The sequence below is a fragment of the Hyperolius riggenbachi genome, chromosome 2, assembly GCF_040937935.1.
Source record: "Hyperolius riggenbachi isolate aHypRig1 chromosome 2, aHypRig1.pri, whole genome shotgun sequence".
Classification (NCBI taxonomy): domain Eukaryota; kingdom Metazoa; phylum Chordata; class Amphibia; order Anura; family Hyperoliidae; genus Hyperolius; species Hyperolius riggenbachi.
In genome coordinates this window covers 352977831-352999633 of record NC_090647.1, presented here as the reverse complement: position 1 = coordinate 352999633, position 21803 = coordinate 352977831, and the positions used below count along the sequence as shown (strand labels likewise).

The following is a 21803-nucleotide window of genomic DNA, read 5'->3' as shown; positions in this document are numbered from 1 at the left end:
TGAGATGACAGCTGCCCAATTCCAGCTAGTTTCAACCTGATTGCATGACAGTTCCCAATCTGTGGATGCAGCAGATGCCTGCTGGTTGAGTGCTCTTGAGGGAACCTTTCTCAAAATGCATAATCTACTGAGAAGTAGTAGTGAAGCATATGTTGCCTACTTCCTGATCTTTATACTTTTCTGACATTTGAAAAGGACAAATGCCATAGCTGAAAACTGAAGGCAGTGTATGTTATAAATGGCTTTTTTTTAGCAGGGGGCAGGGCTAGGCGCCAGAATCGGGTGACTCCCGGGCTACGGGAAGGATTTGGCTGGTAAAGACACAGCAGGTAATTATAACTTGCTGTAAGAAGAAGAACACTGGAAATATAATATACAGTATGCTAGATGTCTGCATTAAGTGCTGGTTAAGGTAAAAAAAAAAATCAATAATTACTGATGACCTAATAGAGTAGTAAATGACAATGAAGACAATGAATTTGGTTATTAAGCATTCAGGTGATCTCTCACACTACACCGGCTGTTGATAAATTGTGTTGATGAGATAAGAAACAAAAGGGTGGATTCACATAGCTTACTTATTTTTCACCTTTAAGAGTACCCGAGCCGAAGCTTGGGATTCAAAATCAGATACTTACCTAAAGAGAGGGAAGCCTCAGGATCCTATTGAGGCTTCCCTCCCTGCTCTGATGTCCCCGTCACTGAGCATGCCCCCCCCCCCAGAAGATTAGCGACAAGCCACTGTCACTAATCCTATCAGGGCCGCGCAGCTCTTCTTCCTGCAGCGTGGCTACGCAATAGCGGACCAGGTCCGCCCGCGTATGCACAGTAAGCCAGTGGTACTGCTCATGTGTGGGCGGGCTCGCATGGCCACGCTTCAAGAAGAGGAGCTGCACAGCCACGATGTAGAGGGGAGCCGCGCTCAGCAGCGGGGACAACACAGCAGGAAGGGAAGCCTCAATAGGATCCAGAGGCTTCCCTCTCTATATGATTTTGAATGCCAAGCTTTGGCTCAGGTACACTTTAACTATAAAGACAGCTAATGCATGAGATAAAAAGGAGAGACAATTAATGAGATAAAAAGATAAGGGCCCATATGCAATTAACGTTTTCTCATAAGTTTCCTATAGGAGTTATTTATTTTCATTTTCAACACTTTGCAATTGAAAAAGCACCAATAAGTAGGTGAAAAAGTATTATTGAAATTATTGTTTATTTTCTATTATTTTCTTGCTTGCTGGTGGTTTAAAAGGCATTGTATTGACAAGCTGTAAAAATATTGCCAATGAGAAAAGTCAGGAGAAAAAAGTTAATTGCAAATGGGCCCTGGAGAGATACTCTTGAGTTAAGTCAAATAAGGGGTACATCATGAGTTAAGTCAGTTAAGGAGAGATAAATCATGAGTTAAGTTAGAAAATGAGTGTGTATGCATTTTAAATGTATCAAAACTCTCCATATTCCCCTTACTTCAGGATCCACTTAATGAGACCAGTGGACCATATGGATGTGGCCCTCCTTTTTTTGTAATTCTGAATAAATCACACATTAGTTTCCATTTACAATCATGTAATGAAAACTGGTATTATCTATTATATTATCCAACATAAACTAATCCTAAAAAGAGAAATATACCTCAAATGCACAGCTCTTATAGACCAAAACAGCTCTCCTAAATCCAGATATTACAATTTGTGAAATAGTCTAGCTGCTCATCTATCATAATGTATTACCAGTTTATTACCCTCTTCCCAGAACAAATGGGCTTCGTTAACAAAACAAATACAAAAAATATCAGGAAAGCTGATAGTGTACAGTACTGTTTTCTGTATTCCAAGAAGACAGCTCAATATATTGGCCAGATGCTATAAAGGCTTTTAACAATGTTAACAGATACCATCTAAATAACAACTCCAAAGGCCTTGGATGTAAAGAGTCAATTTATGAATGCCAGTAAATCCAATTAACTTTTATCTCTAAGTTTCACTTCTCAAACTGTTCATCAAACTGTAGTTAAAGTATTCATCAGTACAGAGTTATGTACATCAGGGATGTCCACTTTTTCCATTGTTATTTAACATGCCATTAAAGGCTCTCATACTAACTTAAAAATATGGATTATGTTTAAGGTATTAAAATCCAATTCCAGTAATAACTTTTCTTAACTAACACCCAAGTAACTTAACACTGAAACGTCAATTCACCAAAACCCACCATACTAATCTTTGAGGGATGTCCACTTTGGGGTCAAGTAATCCCACAATCAATCTGGCAAACAGTGTATGGAGCCACTGCACCTCGAATTGCCCAGCTCCAATCAGTACCCTATCCCTACTCCTCCCTCCACTCCCCAAACACCTGTTCTGGATACCCAGAACCCACCTACTGCTCACACACCACTGTGCCCCCCTCACTCCATCACTATGGGAGACCGGGGCTTTTGTAATGACAGTGACCTGTCTCTACATGTTAAAAGACCCCTGGCTGGAAATTCTGGTGTAACATTATTGCTGGACCTTCGGCAAATTCAGGTGAGTAATGTGGAGTCAGAGTTGGAGTCGAGGAGTCGGAAAATTTTGGGTACCTGGAGTCGGAAGTTTCATAAACTGAGGAGTCGGAGTCAGGAATTGGAGTCGGTTAATTTTTGTACCAAATCCACAGCCCTGGTAAGTATTAGACTAAGGAGTCGGAGTCAAGGAGTCATAGCCATTTTGGAGTCGGTTGACTCGGTTGATTTTTGTACCAACTCCACAGACCTGGTAATGAGTGGGTGTTTGGGGGAAGAGGTAACCACTAAAGTGGTAGCTATGAAAATAGAAATTAGGGCCACTAAAAACAGAAAAGTGAAGGTGTGCTGTAACTTAGTAATCTTATTAATAAGAAATGTAACCAAACAAGAGAGCAGCAGGCACACAGTTACCAGATTGCAATGAGTAGATGAGTTAGAGCTGTGTATCAAAAGACCTAATGCTTAACATGTTCTAAGCCAATGATGCAGTTGCTTAGTAAACAGAATTGATGTGAAGCAGCTTCAGAATCAGAATCATTTATTTTGCCAAGCATGACTAGGTCATGCCCAGAATTGGGTTTGGCACAGTACAAAGCTCAAGGCTAGGACATAGAAATAGCAAGAGACACACAGAGACACAGCATGCAGTCACCAATAGAGAGCAGCAGTAGCAACAGTGTCTATTTCACACAGAGCAGTTCCAAAAATGTGACCTGAAAAAGGGGGCTGAATGGTTTAGTCTAGAGTGATATGTCCAGAGTGATTTAGTCCAGCATGTCGGCAGCCTAGTTGGCAGCCTGGTCGTGGCTATTGGGGGGGGGGGGGGGGGCGTGTGTTCTGATCGGAGTATGTGAAGGGAGTTTAAGAGGCTGGCACTATTAAAGCATTTATCAGCACAGTGACTGTGACTGTTGTATGCAGTACAAATCAGCATAAAGGCATGTTAGTTGCAATACTTATCATGGTTGTGGTGGGGGTGCAGGACATTGCAGTTGTGAGCTGCATATCAGAGCCTAAGAGAAAACGAAGTCTAGTGAAATGGTCGTCAGGCTATGCTGCAACGTCCTCCACCCACACCGCCGCCATAAGTATTGCAACTGTAAGCAGAGTTGACAAGCACCCAAACAAGGGCAAAGATGTGCTTAGCTGAAATGGTCCTGTAACCCAACAGGGCCTCAACTAAGAAGCAAAGGATCAGCAGCACCACGTGGATGTATCAAGCTCTTTAATGCATAAAGAATAGAGATGTAGCCATAACAAGTGACAGGCCCCGTTTTGGAAGTGGATTCCTTTATCACGTTGTATAGAGCCTATACAGCTGTGAGAGCCTATACAGCTTGATAAAAGACATCCACTTCCGAAATAGCATCTGCCACTGGTTATAGCTACCTATCTATTTTTTATGCATTAAAAGAGCTTGAAATACGTCCTCGTGGTGGTGCTGATCCTTAGCTTCATAAGTATTGCAACTAATGTGCCTTTATGCTGATTGGTTCTGAATACACAATCACTGGGCTAATAAATGCTTTAATAGTGCCAAGCTGCTTCACATCACTTCTGTTTATTAATAAGAAATCCTTTTTTTCTTTCTGAACAAAATTTAACAAGCTATTAGTCAATTTTATTGTTTTCTCGTTACAAAACTATCTGAAATAAATCCAAACTCCTGATATTTAAAGGTTCCACTGACCAGAAGATCGATATAGCTGGTATGCCACTGATCAAACAACCCCTAAAATACCTTATAAAGAGACACTGAAGCGAAAAAAAATATATGATATAGTGAATTGGTTGTGTACTATGAATAATTACTAGAAGATTAGCAGCAAAGAAAATATCCTCATATTTTTATTTTCAGGTATACAGTGTTTTTTCTAACATTGCATCATTCTCTAATATGTGCAGATTACACAACACTCAGCATTCAAAATGATTCTTTCAGAGCAGTCTGTGAACTAATGACCTCTCCTCTGGCAGAGAAAAAGTAATTAGTTCACTTACAGTTGAGATAATAAAAGTCAGATAACAGCCCTCTCCACGACTTTGAAAGTCATAGAGATTAATGGCTTTTTTGCATAGAGATAACAACTAGAGTTTCTTAACTCTTCCTGTACTGGAAACAATTAGACTGATATATCTGATCTTAATGTTTTATTGCTTAGCTGTACTACACATACAAATCATAAAATCATCATTTTTTTTTCGCTTCAGTGTCTCTTTAAGAGTTGGTTTCTTCAGACCTTTAACAAACTTTGGGTCTGATGCACGAAAAGCTGGTAATTTTACTGGTCCTAGAGCCAGGGAGCACCCCTTACTGTAGCAATGCACACATTGCCGTGGTAACATACGTGGTACTAATAAATTAAAGAGCAGAGCTGTTGTTAGGACTGGTATAATTGCCAGCCTTATGTGCATCAAGCTCTTTATGAGGTAATCCTTCCTCATAATTAGCTCTACTAAGAAGTCCATTAACAAATTGTAAACGTTACCATTTGTTAGTGTCGGTGTTCGAATTTGAGGTATTGAAATCCACAAACCTGAATCTGCCCATCACCACACTTCAGCACCCAGAAATGTGGACAGGGTCTGGGGGAGTTGAATTATTTGCACATCACGTGAAGTGCAAATAAGTAAACTCCCCCTGACCCTGTCAAAATTTCTGGGTGCTGAAGTGTGGTGCTAGGCAGATTCAGGTTTCCAAATTTCAATAACCCAAATTCGAAACACCAACACTACCATTTACAAAATTGGTTAAAATAGCTTTATTCACTATAGCACTTGTCCTGCTGTTAATTTTTAGAGTTTGCCTTTGCATGGGCTGACCAGTAAACAGATGTACCTCAACCCCAACAAATGTACTTCTTCTCCTCCTCCTTATGAAATGTGCTCTCTGCCCTGCATATGCCAATTAAAAAATTCCTCTGATAAGTATAATCCTTTATTTAAAGACACAAAAAGCATGGAAATCTCAATGTCAGATTCATAGCCTTTAATCACTCCCACGTAGGAACCTTTCTTTGCCTTTGTGTTTTAAACATTCTCGCAGATGGTGATTTTCAATCTTACTTATCTGCAAAGAAGATCTTTTTTCAGTTCACCAAGATATGTTCCAGCTCACAAATTCCCACAAACTGTTGCTTACAATTTAATTAATGAATCAGCTATGCCAGACCTGCATAGGCACTCCTGTGGAATTCCTCAGAAATCAGAAACGCCTATATTTGTGTTTTTCTTAACAAATGAACATAAAATGATTACTTTCTCATTATCCATGATCAAACATGTTCTATTCCTTGAGACTGCAGTAAATGCGCAGCTTGAGCTTGCCAAAAGACAGAGAGAGGCAATTCCATCAATCACACCAGAGTGCTACTGAAATCTTTCCATCATTTGAGGGAGGGAACCCCATATTACTTATGTAGCAAGCAATTCTTTAAGAACATACATTATGCTAGCACACGATTCAATAGATCATTCAATAATATATTGGGGACACGTAATACTTGCCCAAATTGCAAAACAGTTAAGGATCAATTTTTTCATTGATTTTGGGACTGCCGTTTACTTATTATTCTCTGAAATAATGTGTTTTGAACACAATTCGTTAGGTAGGACAGCACCAAGGATGGTTCCATATTCAATACAACTTTCCTGCTTTGTTGAAGTGATCAGCAAACATTTCAGCTCTAAAGGTACGTACACATCTTTGATGGATGATGCCAGTCGTTGGGTGACATCACTGCGCCTTACATCACTGCCTTAACACAGGCTTCACACGCATCTGTCAGCTGTGTATATGAAGACGCGCCGTGTTGTTGGACGACGAAGGTACAACGAGCAGCTCGTGCGCGACATCACACAGCGAGCACGATCAATGGGACTGGCGTCGCTGGGAGTGAGTAGATCCACCAGGCAGATCGCTAGCAGGTTGGGCGTCAGGAGCTGCTTACACACGCCTGATTATCGTCTGAGACTGTCGTTATTGGCCAATTCAGCCGACTAAGGTCAGGCATCAGCACGGGCCTTAAGGCTTGGTTCACACATAAATCTGCACATTTCCAGTGCAGTCCAGTCCTGTCTGGTCCTGACTGGACCGGAAATGTACACCTTTTTATGTGTGAACCAAGCCTAAAAATGCCTACTAAGGGTACAAATCTCATTGATGTCCAAAAATCGACTGTGAACGATTCTAATGGTGATTATTTCATGAAAATCCAGTTGATGTCAGGTATAGCAGTATTACCTCACCAGCGGAGAGTGCTGCGGCCGCCGCTTCCACGTCTGACGTCATCCCGGCGGCTACCGCATCCTCTCAGACATCTTGCACAGCCCCTGGCAGGACAGGTCTCTCCTCTGCACATCAGATTAGGTCAGCGCGCTTGCGGGCGGGGCGGCAGGACCTTTATAATCTGAGGAGACGGGTCAGCTGCTCTTGCGGTCAGCTGACACCAACCTGCCAATCACATGCTGCTGATTGGTTCAGCATTCTGGGCGGGCGGCCTGAATTTGCTTTCTGTATTTAAGCTGGGAGATGTCATTTGCTCGTTGTCTGTTGTTGTGAATACTTTGTGTTAGCGCTCAGACCTTTGATAGCTGTAATCAGTAGTGAAAAACATACCAATTGTATTTATCTGTGTATCATTTGCCTGCTCTGACTATTCTTTCTGCCTTGCAAATCTGTGCCTCTGCTGATCTTGTTGCCGACTTTTTGCCTGAACTTCACTCTGAGCCTGCTTATCGATTCTGTACCTCAATCTGCCCGTTTGTTGCCTATTGCCTGTTCTGTCTGACTATTCTCTCTCACCAGTGGGCCCTCGCCACTGGTGAGGTTACCGCTGAGTTACTATCAGTAACTTACTGTTTGCACCAATCACTACACTTGTGCAATAAAGCTTGACGTTACCTGTTTAGTATATCTGTATTATTGGTGATACTGCAGATCACCAAATAATCAGATATCTGAAGTCTTGCTGACACAGCGTTGTTACAGTTGACTAGAAAAATGTTTTTATAAAGCGTTGTAATTGATGGGAAGTACAGATTGGTTTATTGATGGTGAAATAATCAATGTATTACAACCTTTTTTCCAATCGCAGTTAGCTCGGGCGATTCTTTCCTGAAAACTGTACCTTCACAAACCAATTAAGGAAAGAATGGTTAAAACTTACTATTCCTTTCTGATCCCCACCAGCAGATATAAAATATTTTGCTGGACCCAGTAATAATAAACACTTTCTATAGCTTATCTTGTTCTCTTGCTATTACTCTGTGTAACTACTCCCACTTTCGATTTTTCTTGGCTTTCTTCTTTTCCTTGACAAGCTCAGCTAATTCTGAACAATTACCGTATATTCCGGCATATAAGACGACTGGGCGTATAAGACGACCCTCCAACTTTTCCAGTTAAAATATAAAGTTTGGGATGTACTAGCCGTATAAGACTACCCCTCTTCCAACGTACACCAAATTAAAATAAAAAAATCATGTACTGTGTGTATGAACAGATACTGCTGCTGTACTGTATGTGCTACCCAGTATATAACAGTATATAGTCAATTGACTTGTTGCATTGGTCAACTCTCCTTAAGTAGACTGGTCAGCTCTCCTTGTCTACCTGTTTATCAGAGCGCTATGGAAGAATAGATTGCGCTCCCTCAGCAGGGAGATCTGAGAGGCGGTAACAGGATAGGGCGTATCACCCGGCATCAATGACACCCGGCGCATTAGACGACCCCCAACTTTTCAGAAGATTTTCAAGGGTTAAAAAGTAGTCTTATACGCAGGAATATACAGTATGTAAAACTATATCACAACAAGCAGGCTGTGGTGCTAGCTGATCCTGTTAGTCTGAGTTAAAAAAAAAAAAAAAAACTACAAAAAGTGGAGACACTCAGTCAGGTTTGTGACAGCAAATTACACTTTGTGAAATGCAACTGTAGCTGGTAAAAAATATTCATCCAGATTCATCAAATGAGAGCATACAAACCTGTTTTGGCAAGTTTACTACAGTATTGTTAAACAGTTGACAACTTTTAAAAAATGCTGCTTGTCCATTTCTGCAAGTAAGCGAATCAGTCCCACTTACAGCGGTTGGACAAAATAATGGAAACACCTTGAAAATCAACAAAATATATTTTAATATGGTGTAGGTCGACCTTTTGTGGCAATTACAGCCTCAATTCTCCCAGGTATTGATTCATACAAATTGTGAATTGTTTCCAAAGGAATTCTAGCCCATTCTTCAGTTAAAACACCCTCCAGTTCTTTTAGAGACGATGGCAGGGGAAATCGACTTCTTACTTGAATCTCTAATAAAGACCATAAACGTTGAATAATGTTGAGGTCTAGGGATTGTGGTGGCCAGATGAGATGCTCAACTTGGGGCATTATCATCTTGAAAGATGGCATTCCCTTCCGGAAACAGTTCTTGAACCATAGTATGAACTTGGTCGCCTGAAATTCCTAAATAGTCTCGGCTGTTAATTCATCCATGAAGGGAAATCATAGGCCAGGCGGATTTCCAAGAAATAGCACCCCAGATCATCACAGAACCCCCGCCATGTTTTATGGTTGGGAGAAGGCAGTCTGGATGAAATGCTTCTTTCAGCTGTCTCCAAACATACACTGGGCCGGAGGTCGGAAATAAGCTAAACGATGGTTCGCCAGAGAAAATCACATTTTTCCACTGCTCAAGGGGCCAATTCTGGTGGTTTCTACACCACTCTAAACGCTTTGAAACATTTGTCTTTGAGAGCAGAGGTTTTTTAATTGCAGTTCTTCCATGGAATCCAGATTTGTGCAGCTCCCGGCAAACAGTTTTTGTGGAAACTGGTTTCTGTAGGTGTTCATTCAGTTCTGCAGTGATTTTAGGAGCCGTGGTCTTGCGAGCTTTTCTAACGATTTGATTTAGAGTCCGACGGTCTCTCTCAGACAACTTCGACTTTCGGCCACAACTGTGCTATGCTGAGGACGTTTTTCCTTCTCTTGCAAAGGCAGTCATTACTTTTGAGACAGTACCTCTTGAAATGCCAAGCATTCGGGCAGTTTCTGTTACAGTAGCGTCTGCCATATGAGCACCAAAAATTTGGCCTCTTTGAAAGTCTGAGAGATCTGCCATTTTTATAAATTATAACCAACTTTGGTTTAAATATCTGTAAAAAAACAATTATTTTAATTAAACATATCAAATAAAAATAATAAACTATTTTTTTTTACATACGTCAAGTTCTGATTGCTTAAAACTTGTTCAAACATTATGATGCCAAAATGTTAGGTGTTTCCATTATTTTGTCCAACCCCTGTATATGTACTCAAGAAAGCTACAGAGAGATGTCCAGGGGGAATGTGTTACTGGAGTCACTGTCCAACAGTGAGTCCAAGACTCCAGGGTAGTCCAAGTCCCAGAACATCCAAAAGCAACACAATAGGACCAGAGCTCACAACATTTTACACACTAATCAAACTCAACTGAGTGGTTCTCAAGAGTTCAAATTCCATTCCAACCACATGAGTGCAAGTGGATGGTTACAGCTTAAGTAAAGGCTTGCTTTCCAGTTTCTGCAGCCTCATACCCAAGCTAGAGGAAACTTGGCAGAGATGGCCATTTTGTGAGGTCTCAGCCACAAATCTAGCATGTAAATAGCTGAACCACCGCAGCATTACCAATCCAGTGACGAGTAGCTACAAATGAGTGCACTGTCTTCTCTTGTGCCTCTTCCCACAGATCTATGCTCATTCATGTGCCATCTCTCCACCCCCCCCCCCCCTACATTGAGCAGTTCACACTGCTCAGCTATAGTCAAAGAGCCCATTTACACTTAATCAGTTGGTATGCGGTAGTGCGCGTTGGTACGCGGTTTTTCCATAGCAGTGCATTGTGAAAAAGATTTCAGTTAAACGTGTTATAGGGGCACTACAGCGAAAAACTGTAAAATTTAAAATATGTGCAAACATATACAAATAAGAAGTACATTTTTTCCAGAGTAAAGTGAGCCATAAATTACTTTTCTCCTATGTTGCTGTCACTTACAGTAGGTAGTTGAAATCTGACAGAAGTGACAGGTTTTGGACTAGTCCATCTCTTTATAGGGGATTCTCAGGGATATATTTATTTTCAAAAGTACTTAGTGAATAGCAGTTGCTCTGTCCAACTGCCAAAAAACTGTGAAGGGAGCAGGGGAGCTGGCCAGCATCATTGTTTAAATCCTTTTTCGGGAATATCTTTATAAAGAATAAAATCCTTGCTGAGAATCCCCTATTAGGAGATGGTCTAGTCCAAAACCTGTCACTTCTGTCATATTTCTACTACCTACTGTAAGTGACAGCATTATAGGAGAAAAGTAATTTATGGCTCATTGTACTCTGGAAAAAATGTACTTCTTATTTGTATATGTTTGCACATATTTTAAATTTTACAGTTTTTCGCTGTAGTGCCCCTTTAAGTGTGAACTGTGCCATAGGAAAACATGGGCATTACTTTGAAAGTCAGTTCTCTTTCAGTTATAACTGAGAGCAACTGATTAAGTGTAAAGGGCCCTATGTCTGTACAACACTACAGATTGCAAAGACATTTTTTTAGCATTTGTATGAGGCTTAGCCACTTGATGACCCAGCCTTTACCCCCCCTTAAGGACCAGCGCTGTTTTCGCTGATCTGTGCTGGGTGGGCTCTACAGCCCCCAGCACAGATCAAACACCAGGCAGAGCGACCAGATCGCCCCCCTTTTTTCCCCACTAGGGGGATGATGTGCTGGGGGGGTCTGATCGATCCTACCTGCGTGTGGCTGGCGGGGGGGGGGGGGCACCTCAAAGCCCCCACCACCGCAGGATTCCCCCTCTCCTCCCTCCCTTCCCTGGAGATCCGAGGCTGCACAGGAACGGATCTGTCCTGTGCAGCCTCCAACAGGCTCCTGCCTGTCATGTGACATCGATCCCCGGCCGCTGATTGGCTGGGGATCGCTGATCTGTTACAACGCTGCTACTGTTAGCAGCGTTGTACAAATGTAAACAAAGCGGATTATTTCCGCTTGTGTTTACATTTAGCCTGCGAGCCGCGATCGGCGGCCCACAGGCTATTCACGGAGCCCCCCGCCGTGAATTGACAGGAAGCAGCCGCACGCGTGAGCGGCTGCTTCCTGATTAATTAGCCTGCAGCCGGCGATGCACATCTGCGTCGCTGGTCCTGCAGCTGCCACTTTGCCGACGCGCGTTATGAGTGCGCGGTCGGCAAGTGGTTAAGAAGCCACGCCTTTCCCTGTTCCCTATCACTGAGACAATGACCAATGTGAAAGAGGCTGAGATTTATGCTAGAGATGGTTATTGAGATGCTTATAATGTTAACATGTATAAAAAAAAACATGCAGAAGATAAGTGGAAGAAGAAATTAGAAAGATGGGGAAAAACCTGGAGTGAGCTCAAGAGAACAGCAACAAATAGATCTGAATGGAGAGTCTTTACAGATGTCCTATGCTCCACCAGGAGTTAAAGGAATAGAGAGAAACATATAGTACAAAATTAGTGATAACGCGGTTGTAAACCTATCCTCTTTAATATTAATAAGGGATGCAAAATTAAAAATATTATTAAATTATGCACTAGTATAAATTTACACACTGGCTATCAGGTAATGACACTAGCAGCAGTTATTGGTAACTCACCTAGGAGTCTGAGGGTTTTGGACATTTGATGCCTCCCCCATTACGGACACCCAAGACTCTTGCTCTTCTCTGCTGTCTGCACTGAAGTAATAAGTGCGGATGCCGGCGTGCTCTGCCTGTCGAGACATTTGGGCTTCATTATGGAGGGACTCATCCCCTACCCAGCATACAGTTACCTGCAAGGACATTAGAAGGGGGGAAGAGTGAGGGTGTAAAACAACATTATTCTGAGGCTTGTCCATTCATATACAAACATGCAAATACATACAGTATACAGTGTTAGAATAGCAATAAACCCCATCAGGTGACAATGTTTCACAGTTAAAGTACCACATTTAGCGCAGTAAGATATGTGACATGCTCACTAGACCAAAGATTTTACCGTGTGTGGAAAGCCATTGCTCTAATTATACCAAGGTGCTGCAAAAGTGTGAACACACATATATACCAAAACAGTTGTGGAAAACAGCAGATGTTTATGCACATTAAACATCTACCCAGTATGTTTTAATACCATTAAACAGGTATCTAGATGAAGGCTCCCATGCATGCATTCCCAGGAAAGTGTACAGAAATGAGATTCTCCAGGACTCAGGTTAATGAGAAGAACTTGCACACTCGGCTGGCTACATGCACATTATGTTTGTAAAATCAATACAGCATGCATATTCAGCCTGGTCCAGGCAGCTGGTTGGAATGGAAGCATGCAGCAGGTACAGCAAGACTTACTACCTAGCACAACGACTCTGCAGGGTGCAGGCTCTTGGCAGGGGTACGTACCATGGGATCCTCTCTCCAGCACAGGAGGGAAGACAGAACAGGTGAGAGATGCCAAATACACAGGGGGCTAAAGCCCTTTACAGCAAAGGCCCCCATGTGTAGGTCAAGCTCAAATGAATTGCACAATTTAGATGGCGTCTTGGCACAGAAAAATAAACCTTATGGACAAAAATGACTGCAAGCAGTGTCATGTTTTCCAACAGAGCTAGAGGTAGGTACCCTTATCGCATAGGTATATATATTTCCTTATTGTGATTAGCATCTATATATCCTGCTCACACCATGTAACTACAATGATGACACGTCTACGTTATTAAGGATTAACATATAAATGCTCTGCTTTAGCAGCTAAAATTGAGCTCTCCTTAAAACATGCCACTGTCATAAGTCGATTTTTGTCCTAAGAGAGAACAGACTCCAAAGTATCAAATCCTGAGAAAACCACTCACATTTCCAAAAATGAATCAATTTGAGAAGTTAGCCTGGCACAGCAAAATATAACCATTCCACGCTTAAAGGGAAACTACAGTCAACATTTAAAACATATCTGTGAATAAGCTGCTTTTAATGTAAATAACTGAATTAACATTTTTGTTTCCAGCTATAGTTTATAGTCATATGAGAACATGGAGGACTTCTAAGCATATGCAGACTGTTTCCTGCTCATCGGAGTCCCACCATAACTGTGCTTACTGTTTGCTTATCACAGTGCACTTCCATCAGTCTGGTCACAGGGAATGACAACAAACTGGCAGGGTGGAATGAATGTCAGCAACATTTTATTAGGATTACTGATGTTACTGTATGATATCCATATAGCCACCTGCAGGAGAACATACAGTCATGCATGCAATGCTATCAATAGAAATATGAAGCATTAAAAGGATTAGAAATGAACTTGAAAAATAACTAATGCTTTAAATATGTACTTGATGAATATACACTACAGTTTCCCTTTAATCCCTGTGCACAAAGCAAAAGTGTATTCTTACAAGAAAAATAGGTGTCTGTAAAAAATTACATCTAGAGAAATACTCGGTACAGTGAGCAGAATTTGACTTGCCTTGAACGTGTGTTTGCGGCTGATGTTGTCGGACGGCTGAACCGGACAGATGCGGAAGCTCAGCAACGGGATGCTTCCCAAAATTACTTCTTCTTTTTCATCTGAATAGGTAAAAAAGAAAGGCAAAAGTGAAAAGAAAGGTGCCTAGAAAAAAAGACTACATAAACACTACAGCAAGACAAAGGATGTAAAAACATGGCATACAAAATGGATATGAGAGAAAAAGGCAGCAGATAGTGAACTATATCGTAACAAAAAGGCAAAAACACATATGTAAAAAAAGAATAAACAGAGAAAGGGAGGGTACTATGTAAAGCGATAAACTGTACATTAACGGAGCGTGGGAGGGTGACGTGTCATAACACGGTCATGTTTATTATACTAAAGCCATAACCCATTCACTGCCAAAGTATTCTAACAACTCTGCTGCTGCACATGGATTTTATCAAAAGTCAGTATTTTCACCATGGAGTTAAAATGGCCATCTTCATGCTTGCATGTGTGAATAGGCTTTTGTATGTTCACAAAACACAAAACAATACAGTACTGTTAAATTATTCAAACGCCACCTGCTCCATGTCAGTACATAGGTGAGTTGTGACTAAGTAACAAAAGGGAGCAGAGGTCTTCCAGCAATCTGTCCATACAATGAATCATTTTCCACTAAAACACAGGACTGCTGTTGGGACTGAGCCAATTGCTGTGTACCTTTGTAATAGAAGAGGCAACGATCAACAAGGACAAACCAGCGCTTGTTCCACTGCTTTACTCCAGAGCTGGCCTGCAGACAACAGAGATGAGGACAATCAAAAGGCAAAGGAACAAGAGTCATGTACTCTGGTAGGCAAAATACAACAAAATGCAGAGGAAAACAAGACATCAACTTAAGTCAGGGAGCCCATTTGGCACTCCACACTACACATAGCAAATACACAAGTAAGGGTAGAGTCAACGGACAAGGCAGGAAATGGTGACAGCACTGTTGATGAAGCATTTGCAGTTATATAGCTGATGACTAAATTAAACGGATAGGGTGCAACAGAAAAAGGAAAACTGCAAATTTGCTGGAGAAGAAATAAGGTAATGATTTTCTCATATGATGGTCTCTGATCGAAGTTTTGCATGCCATTGATCACTTTAATTATTAGGCATTAGCAAATGAATAATGAATGAATGAATAAGGAAACATCCACTTTGCCAGTGATCTGATCAACTCTTATGATCCTGTTCAATACATTTAAAGGACTACTATCGCAAAAATTTTAACATTTTAAATACATGAGTACACAGAAGTACACATTTCCTAGATTAAAATATACTATAAATTATTTTTCTTTAATCTTCCTGCCGCTTACAACAGGCAATTAAAATCTGACAGATCTGACAGGTTTTGGACTAGTCAATCTCCCTATGAGGGATTGTCAGGTTTTTCTTCATTTTCAAAAGCACTTACTGAATGATGGTTGCTTAGGCTGCCAGAATAGTGTGCAAACGAGTAGGGAGGCTGGCCAACATCTTTGTATGTTTCTTTGTATCCTTTCCACTGATTGCTTTTTTTTTTTAAGGAGCTACTGAGACTCCCCATGAGTAGATGGATTAGTCCAAAACCTGTCAGATTTTTACTGCCTGCTGTAAGTGTCAGGAACATAAGGTAAAAGTAATGTATAATGCATCTTACTCTGATAGGAATGAACTTCTTATAAGTATGCATACACATGAATTTTAAATATTACATTTTTTCATGTGGTCCTTTAACTGCAGGTTAATTTTTCACACTCAACATTTTAAAAGGCTAAAAAAACTCCTATTACATCAAAATGAGCCCAGCTTGTTGAATCAGAGAAGGGATTATCACACATGGAAAGCGTATCTCTGCAATAGGACATCTGCTGTGTCTCAGAAATTAGCAGTACTAGCAGTGATTTAATTAGTGATCTCATAGAAAGTCACTATTTTGCTTTTTATCTCATAATAAAAGACGCTGAAACACTGAGCAGCTGCAAGATGTCAGCATTTTCGAGATACAATGATGTTGCTAGCATCAACTGCTCTCATCAAAACCATATTATAGTAGTTGAAGGACATTCAGACATCAGCCTAGTAATGGCTCAGCATCCTGGTCGCTGGAGATAAGAGGCCATATTAAGGTGGCCATACACTTATAAATGGGCACCAGATGTGGCCAAATGATTGATTCCTCTCAGATCAAATCTAATCAAAGAGGAATCAATTCCTTCCACACAGACTAGTCATGGATTGATAGATTTCAGCATGAAATCTATAAAATAAAATATATTGAACCACAGTGTGGCAGTGCAATGATATGGGCCGTTGACCTGCCAACAGATCAACAACTTCCATGCAACCAATCAATTTAATTAATTGTTGTTCAAAATCAATAACAATATTGATTAGGCCAGCACAATGAGATCTAGATTTTTAGCAGATTTGATAAGAGTCATCAAATTTGTATAAGTGTACGGCAACCTCCCTCCCCAGGGTGAGTCAGGGGAGGGAGGTATTATGATTAGCAAGGGAGGCTTTTATGACAGCTTGGCTTCAGTGGATGCTTAATTATGTGTAGAGATCCACCAGCAGCACCAAACCCAGAAAAAAAAATTCTATACTTTATTAATGTGGTATGAAATGCTTTGAAATCTATGAAATATGCATATCTTTAATTAAACTTAATTTCAAATATATTTGAGCCTTGCCTGTTTGTACAGCCAGCCCATCTTTGTGACTTCGGCATTTGGATTTCTCCTCATGGAATTTGAGCGCTTTCCAAAGGCAATTCCTTTCTTGGACTGTCGAGATGACTTTTGGAAACAGAACATAGGCTTGTGTTATTTCTTGTGGTGAATAATCAAACAATCTAATAGAAAAAAGCCACTCCCACTATCTTCACTACATTCATCATATCTAACCATACCAGGTGAAAAAGCAGCAGGTTTAAAGAGACTCTGTAACATTAAAAAAAACTATCTGGGGGATACTTACCTCAGGAGGGGAAGCCTCATTGGGACAATGAAGCTTCCCCGACCTCTATAGCTTAGAGGAATCCAGCGCTGGCTCCTATGAAACCTCCCCTGACAAGCTTGACAAGGGATGATATATTTACCTCTCCGTGATCCTGCGCAGGCGCACTAGTGGCTTTTCGTTCGGGTAAGGCAGAAATAGCCATACTCGATCTTATCCGCTCTACTGCGCAGGCGCAAAGGACTCACTATTACGCCTTAACCCGTGGTAGGTAAATATTTACATCGCCGCTCGAACAGGTAACAAAATGAACCCACACCTGAAAGATCTATAGAAACAATGGACTGTTATCATTACTATATATTTAAAATTAATGTATCACTATACATCAAAAATCAATGTAATGTCACTGCTATAAAAGGTTAAGATCCAACCATCCAGCATTCCAGTACCAAATTGAAAAAAATGCACTATGCTTCCCATAATGATCATTTGGGAGAAGTATCCCCCCTCCGCATTGGGTGAGTTCATCTCTCAACACTTTTGAATTCCATATACTTATGCTGTGCAACATTGAAAATACTGCCAGTATTTCAAGAGGATCCACAATAAAGTTCCGAAATGCAGCAACACAGTGTTCTGCTGGTGCAGCTCACACATTGCAATCAACATAATGTACAGGAAATAACAAGCTACATATTAGCTTTTACAAAAGGGCTCCATCCCTGGGGTCCATCCTGTCTGCTAGCCTTTTTGCATCCTCCAATTCTGTCTCATCGAACTGGCTTCTGACAACGGCCCTTTCCCCAGTGAGGTTGTAACGTGTCGATATTGCCATGTACATGAGAAGAGGAGACGGGGGTTTCTTTTTCAAACAGTAGCATTTATTCAATTGAACAATTTATCATTGAAATAACCAATATGTAGCTTTTTTTCTTTATATTGTAATTTAAAAAAAATGAAGAACTGTAATCCCCAAGTCTGATTTTACTTCTAATACCCCCTGCAAATCTGGGAGCTTCATTTAATAAAAGAGCTCCCAGATAACTCCACCTCCCCATGTCCAAAAAATGTGATGAATATGGGAGTACATCTGTACATTACCAATATTTAAACAAATGTAAAAAGTACAGGGCACCATGGGAAAAAAGTATTTTTTTTTCTTTTTAAGTTTATTTGATTTGCATCTTTTGAAGGTAAAGAAAACTACATTTATTTGGTGTCTTGATGGTTTTAACTTTCCAAGATCCACTATCGCTGCCTAATATACCTAGTGTAGAAAATGTAACGATTTGTGAAGCAGCTAATTTACGAATCAGTAGGTGGCGCTCTAATCATCAAATTGTTAAGCTTGGTGGTGTATTCTCCACAGTCAGCATGCAACGCATGAGCTGGCGTGGAGGAGGTACACACACTAGCACCAGGAAACAGGCTATCCCTAGTATAGTGGAGGGGAGGACTGACTCCAATAGGAGATTGTGGCGCACAGAGCCGGTGCAGATCTGACAGCCACAAACAATGCTTTCGTTATAACGTCTCAGCGCAAAGTAGCGCTGAGCGCACAAACCAGAACTGAGGAGATCAGGACAGGTAGACAGAATGAACGCTTGCTAGCTAGCGGCTACTTAGCGACAGCAAGCGTCCAAAACCAGACAGACGGGAATGAGGCAGCCAATGCGATGCGGCGATGGCGTGGCTCACAAAGACAGGACAGGATAGTCAGAAAATAGCAGGATTGAGATAGAAGAACGTAACACAGATAAATATACAATAAGTATGTTTTCCTAGCGTATTACAATTACAGCTATCAATGAAACTATTTGTTACGTCTGACTAACATATGTATATATCGGCAATGAACCGATATATGACATAAGCAGGAACGCTGACTAGGAATGGAGTAACACAGGGAACAGGACTCAGAAGGATTCGCTATCTCTTCGCAGAGATGAACGCAATCCACAAACGGTAACAGAACAGGATTCAGAAGGATTCGTTATCTCTTCGCAGAGATGAACGCAATCCACAAACGGTAACAGAACAGGATTCAGAAGGATTCGTTATCTCTTCGCAGAGATGAACGCAATCCACAAACAGAACCAGGAGCAGGGTAACTACCTCAGCACGGGTGGTCACGGTACGCGCAACCTACCAAAACGTGCTGGAAAGCTGACTAACTGCACACAGGATATAAACAGTTCGTGTACGTATACATCAGCGACACTGATGTATTAACGTAACACAAATACAAGGAAAATAATAAACGTGCTGGTATGCATATATATTGGCAATGAACCAATATATGATGCAAAGACCAGCAAAGTATCTTTATAACAAGAAACACGATCGGGGGCTAAAGCGACAGCAAGACAGGCTTAGGCTGAAGCTATGAAAACCCAAGGAAACCCTGCAGGAAGCAGATCTTTATACTGAGGTCATCCAATGGGAGCAGACATGCAGATTCCCACACAGGTGAATGATAATCAGTCACAAGCTGACAGCAGGGAAAGACAGACAAAGCTATGCAACTTGCATGGAAATAGATCAGAACTGCCTGAGCTGCAGCACTAATACTTCCCGTAATAGCTGCTGCAGCAGCGATCATTACAGTACCCCCGCCTTTAAAAGTGGATTCCAGACGCTTTTCAAAACTGAAATTTCCAACAAAACAGTCTGACTGATAATTCATGATGACCGGGACAGCCCGGCAAGACCGAATTCCAGAATCAGTCCCCACAAGACTGGACCCATCAGAACCAGAACCTACAGAACCATGCCCATCAGTACTACAAGCCCCAGTGTGACACCCATCAGAACCATGATTTCCAGAAGAAAGCCCTCCGAAACTCCCTGAGCGATACCCACCGCCTTCCAGGAACAGTTCAGAAACGCCAAAGCCTTTGCAATGCCCACCGGTACTGTCTTTACCAACACAAAACCCACTGTTGAACCAGTCCAAGGCACCAGGACAAGTTTTCTCAGAGACCTCCCAGAACACCTTGAAGCTCCAAAGAGATCCCCATAGGTCAGAATGCCCCTTAGGCTCACATGGAGAACTATCAAGAACCCCTATGGAACCTAGGGCAATTCCCGAGTCAGGGCCACAAGGACAAACATCAATATCAGGGCTTTCAGGGACCAGAACCATCTCTGGGCATGCAGGCAGACTGGCAATATCAGAACGTGTTCCCACTAAGGAAGCATCAGAGCACGCTAACACCTTAGACACACTTGGGCATTCTGGCACACAAAGAACATCTGGGCACACCGGCACAAGAGAAACCTCTGGGCATGTCAAGGAACTGTGAGCCTCAGGGTCAGCCAAGACAGGACCAAAACCAGGACTGGCCAAAAAAAAATCATCATGACTAAACTTCGCAACTACTGGACTTTTACACGAGAATGCTGGATCAGACTTAGATGTCGCTGATTCCAGCAAAGTCAGTAACAAATCAGATTCAGGGGCACTAACAAGACAGGACAAATCTTCTGATGTATGCACTGAGCCAGACAGGGACTCCACAACTACCTCTGGACTGGACAGAGACTCATTTAATACACTGGATTGGAGCTCATGAGGCGCTGCAGAACAAGTCAGTATTGCAGCAGCCCCCACTGGACTAGGCAAAACTGAGGAATTCCCTGGACAGGAAGGGAACTCTGGAACCTCTGCCACAGCGGCCAGAGAACCAGAATCTTTCAGGATACAGGGCTGGGTTTCAGGAACACTCATCAGACCGGACTGAAATTCTGAGATTTCTATTATTTTGACCAGAGAATCAGAATTATCCATGTTACAGGGCAAGACTTCTGAAACATTCAGAGGACAGGGCTGGAGTTCCTCGGCTGTTACAACACTGGAGAGGGACTCAACATTGGTTAAATCAGACTGTGTACAGGGCAAGGTATCTGACACACTTGCTGACGAGGACAATATTTCAATGGCTTCTGCTTTGCTGGGCAGAAATTCATCAAGTTTTATTAGAGCAGACTGTAATTCCAAAACAGCTGCTAGACAAGTGAATATTACTGCAACACCAACTGAGGTAAGCAGTGCTTCAGCCTCCTCTGCTAGAGGGTTTAAAGTATCCAAAGTACTGGGTGAAGCATAAGACTCTGCGACCACAGCTTCACTGGACAGGATCACTGAACAGTCCATATTGCAGGGCAAAACCATGGAAGCACCTGCTGGACAGCATAATGATTCTGTGACCTGAGTTTCATTGGAGAGATCTACTGCACAATTCATGGTACAGGGCAAATTTATTGGAAAATTTTCTGAACAAGGTAATAATTCTGCGATTTCAGGTTCACATAGCAGATGCTCTGAGCTATTCACGAAACTAGAGCGAGGTGTAGAAACAGGAAGATCAAGACACAATGTTTGCGCATCTGAATCACCATTCATTTGTAAAATTGGAAAATTCAGATGCTGGGGTTCTGAGTTTACTAGACAGGATTGCTGGGACTCGGAAACTGATGCAGTGCACCTACTGGCATCTGCTGGATCAGACAGGAGTTGAACTTTATTAACACAGGTAATTTCTGCAGAAGTGTTTGCAGAGACAGGCAAGATTTTTCTGGTGTCTGTTTCACTAAACAAAGAGTCATGAGTACTGGCTAGACTGGACTCGGAAGTCAGCAGGACCTCTGGATTCTCTGCTGAGAAATTTGCGCAGGGCAAGGTTAAGAATGTATCAGTGGCTTCTGTTTTACTGGGAAGTAACACTGAGTTATCCCTGGTACAGGGTGGAATTGCAGGAACTTCAATTTCACACAAAAAGAGCTCCGAATCACCTGCTGAATCAGCCACAGGTGCT

At 41.7% G+C, this 21803-nt stretch overlaps 1 protein-coding gene across 18 annotated transcripts in view; it reads right to left on the bottom strand.

Moving 5' to 3' along the window:
* Positions 1-21803, bottom strand: part of PLEKHA6 (pleckstrin homology domain containing A6) — a 273958-nt gene that overhangs the window by 83092 nt on the left and 169063 nt on the right. For all 18 annotated transcript variants that reach the window (XM_068269629.1, XM_068269622.1, XM_068269617.1 and 15 more), the window contains 4 exons: positions 16719-16823; positions 14713-14785; positions 14005-14105; positions 12162-12337 (listed from right to left, as the gene is read on the bottom strand). In XM_068269629.1, coding sequence (XP_068125730.1) covers positions 12162-12337; positions 14005-14105; positions 14713-14785; positions 16719-16823 — 455 coding nt within the window. The remainder of the gene's footprint in view (positions 1-12161; positions 12338-14004; positions 14106-14712; positions 14786-16718; positions 16824-21803) is intronic.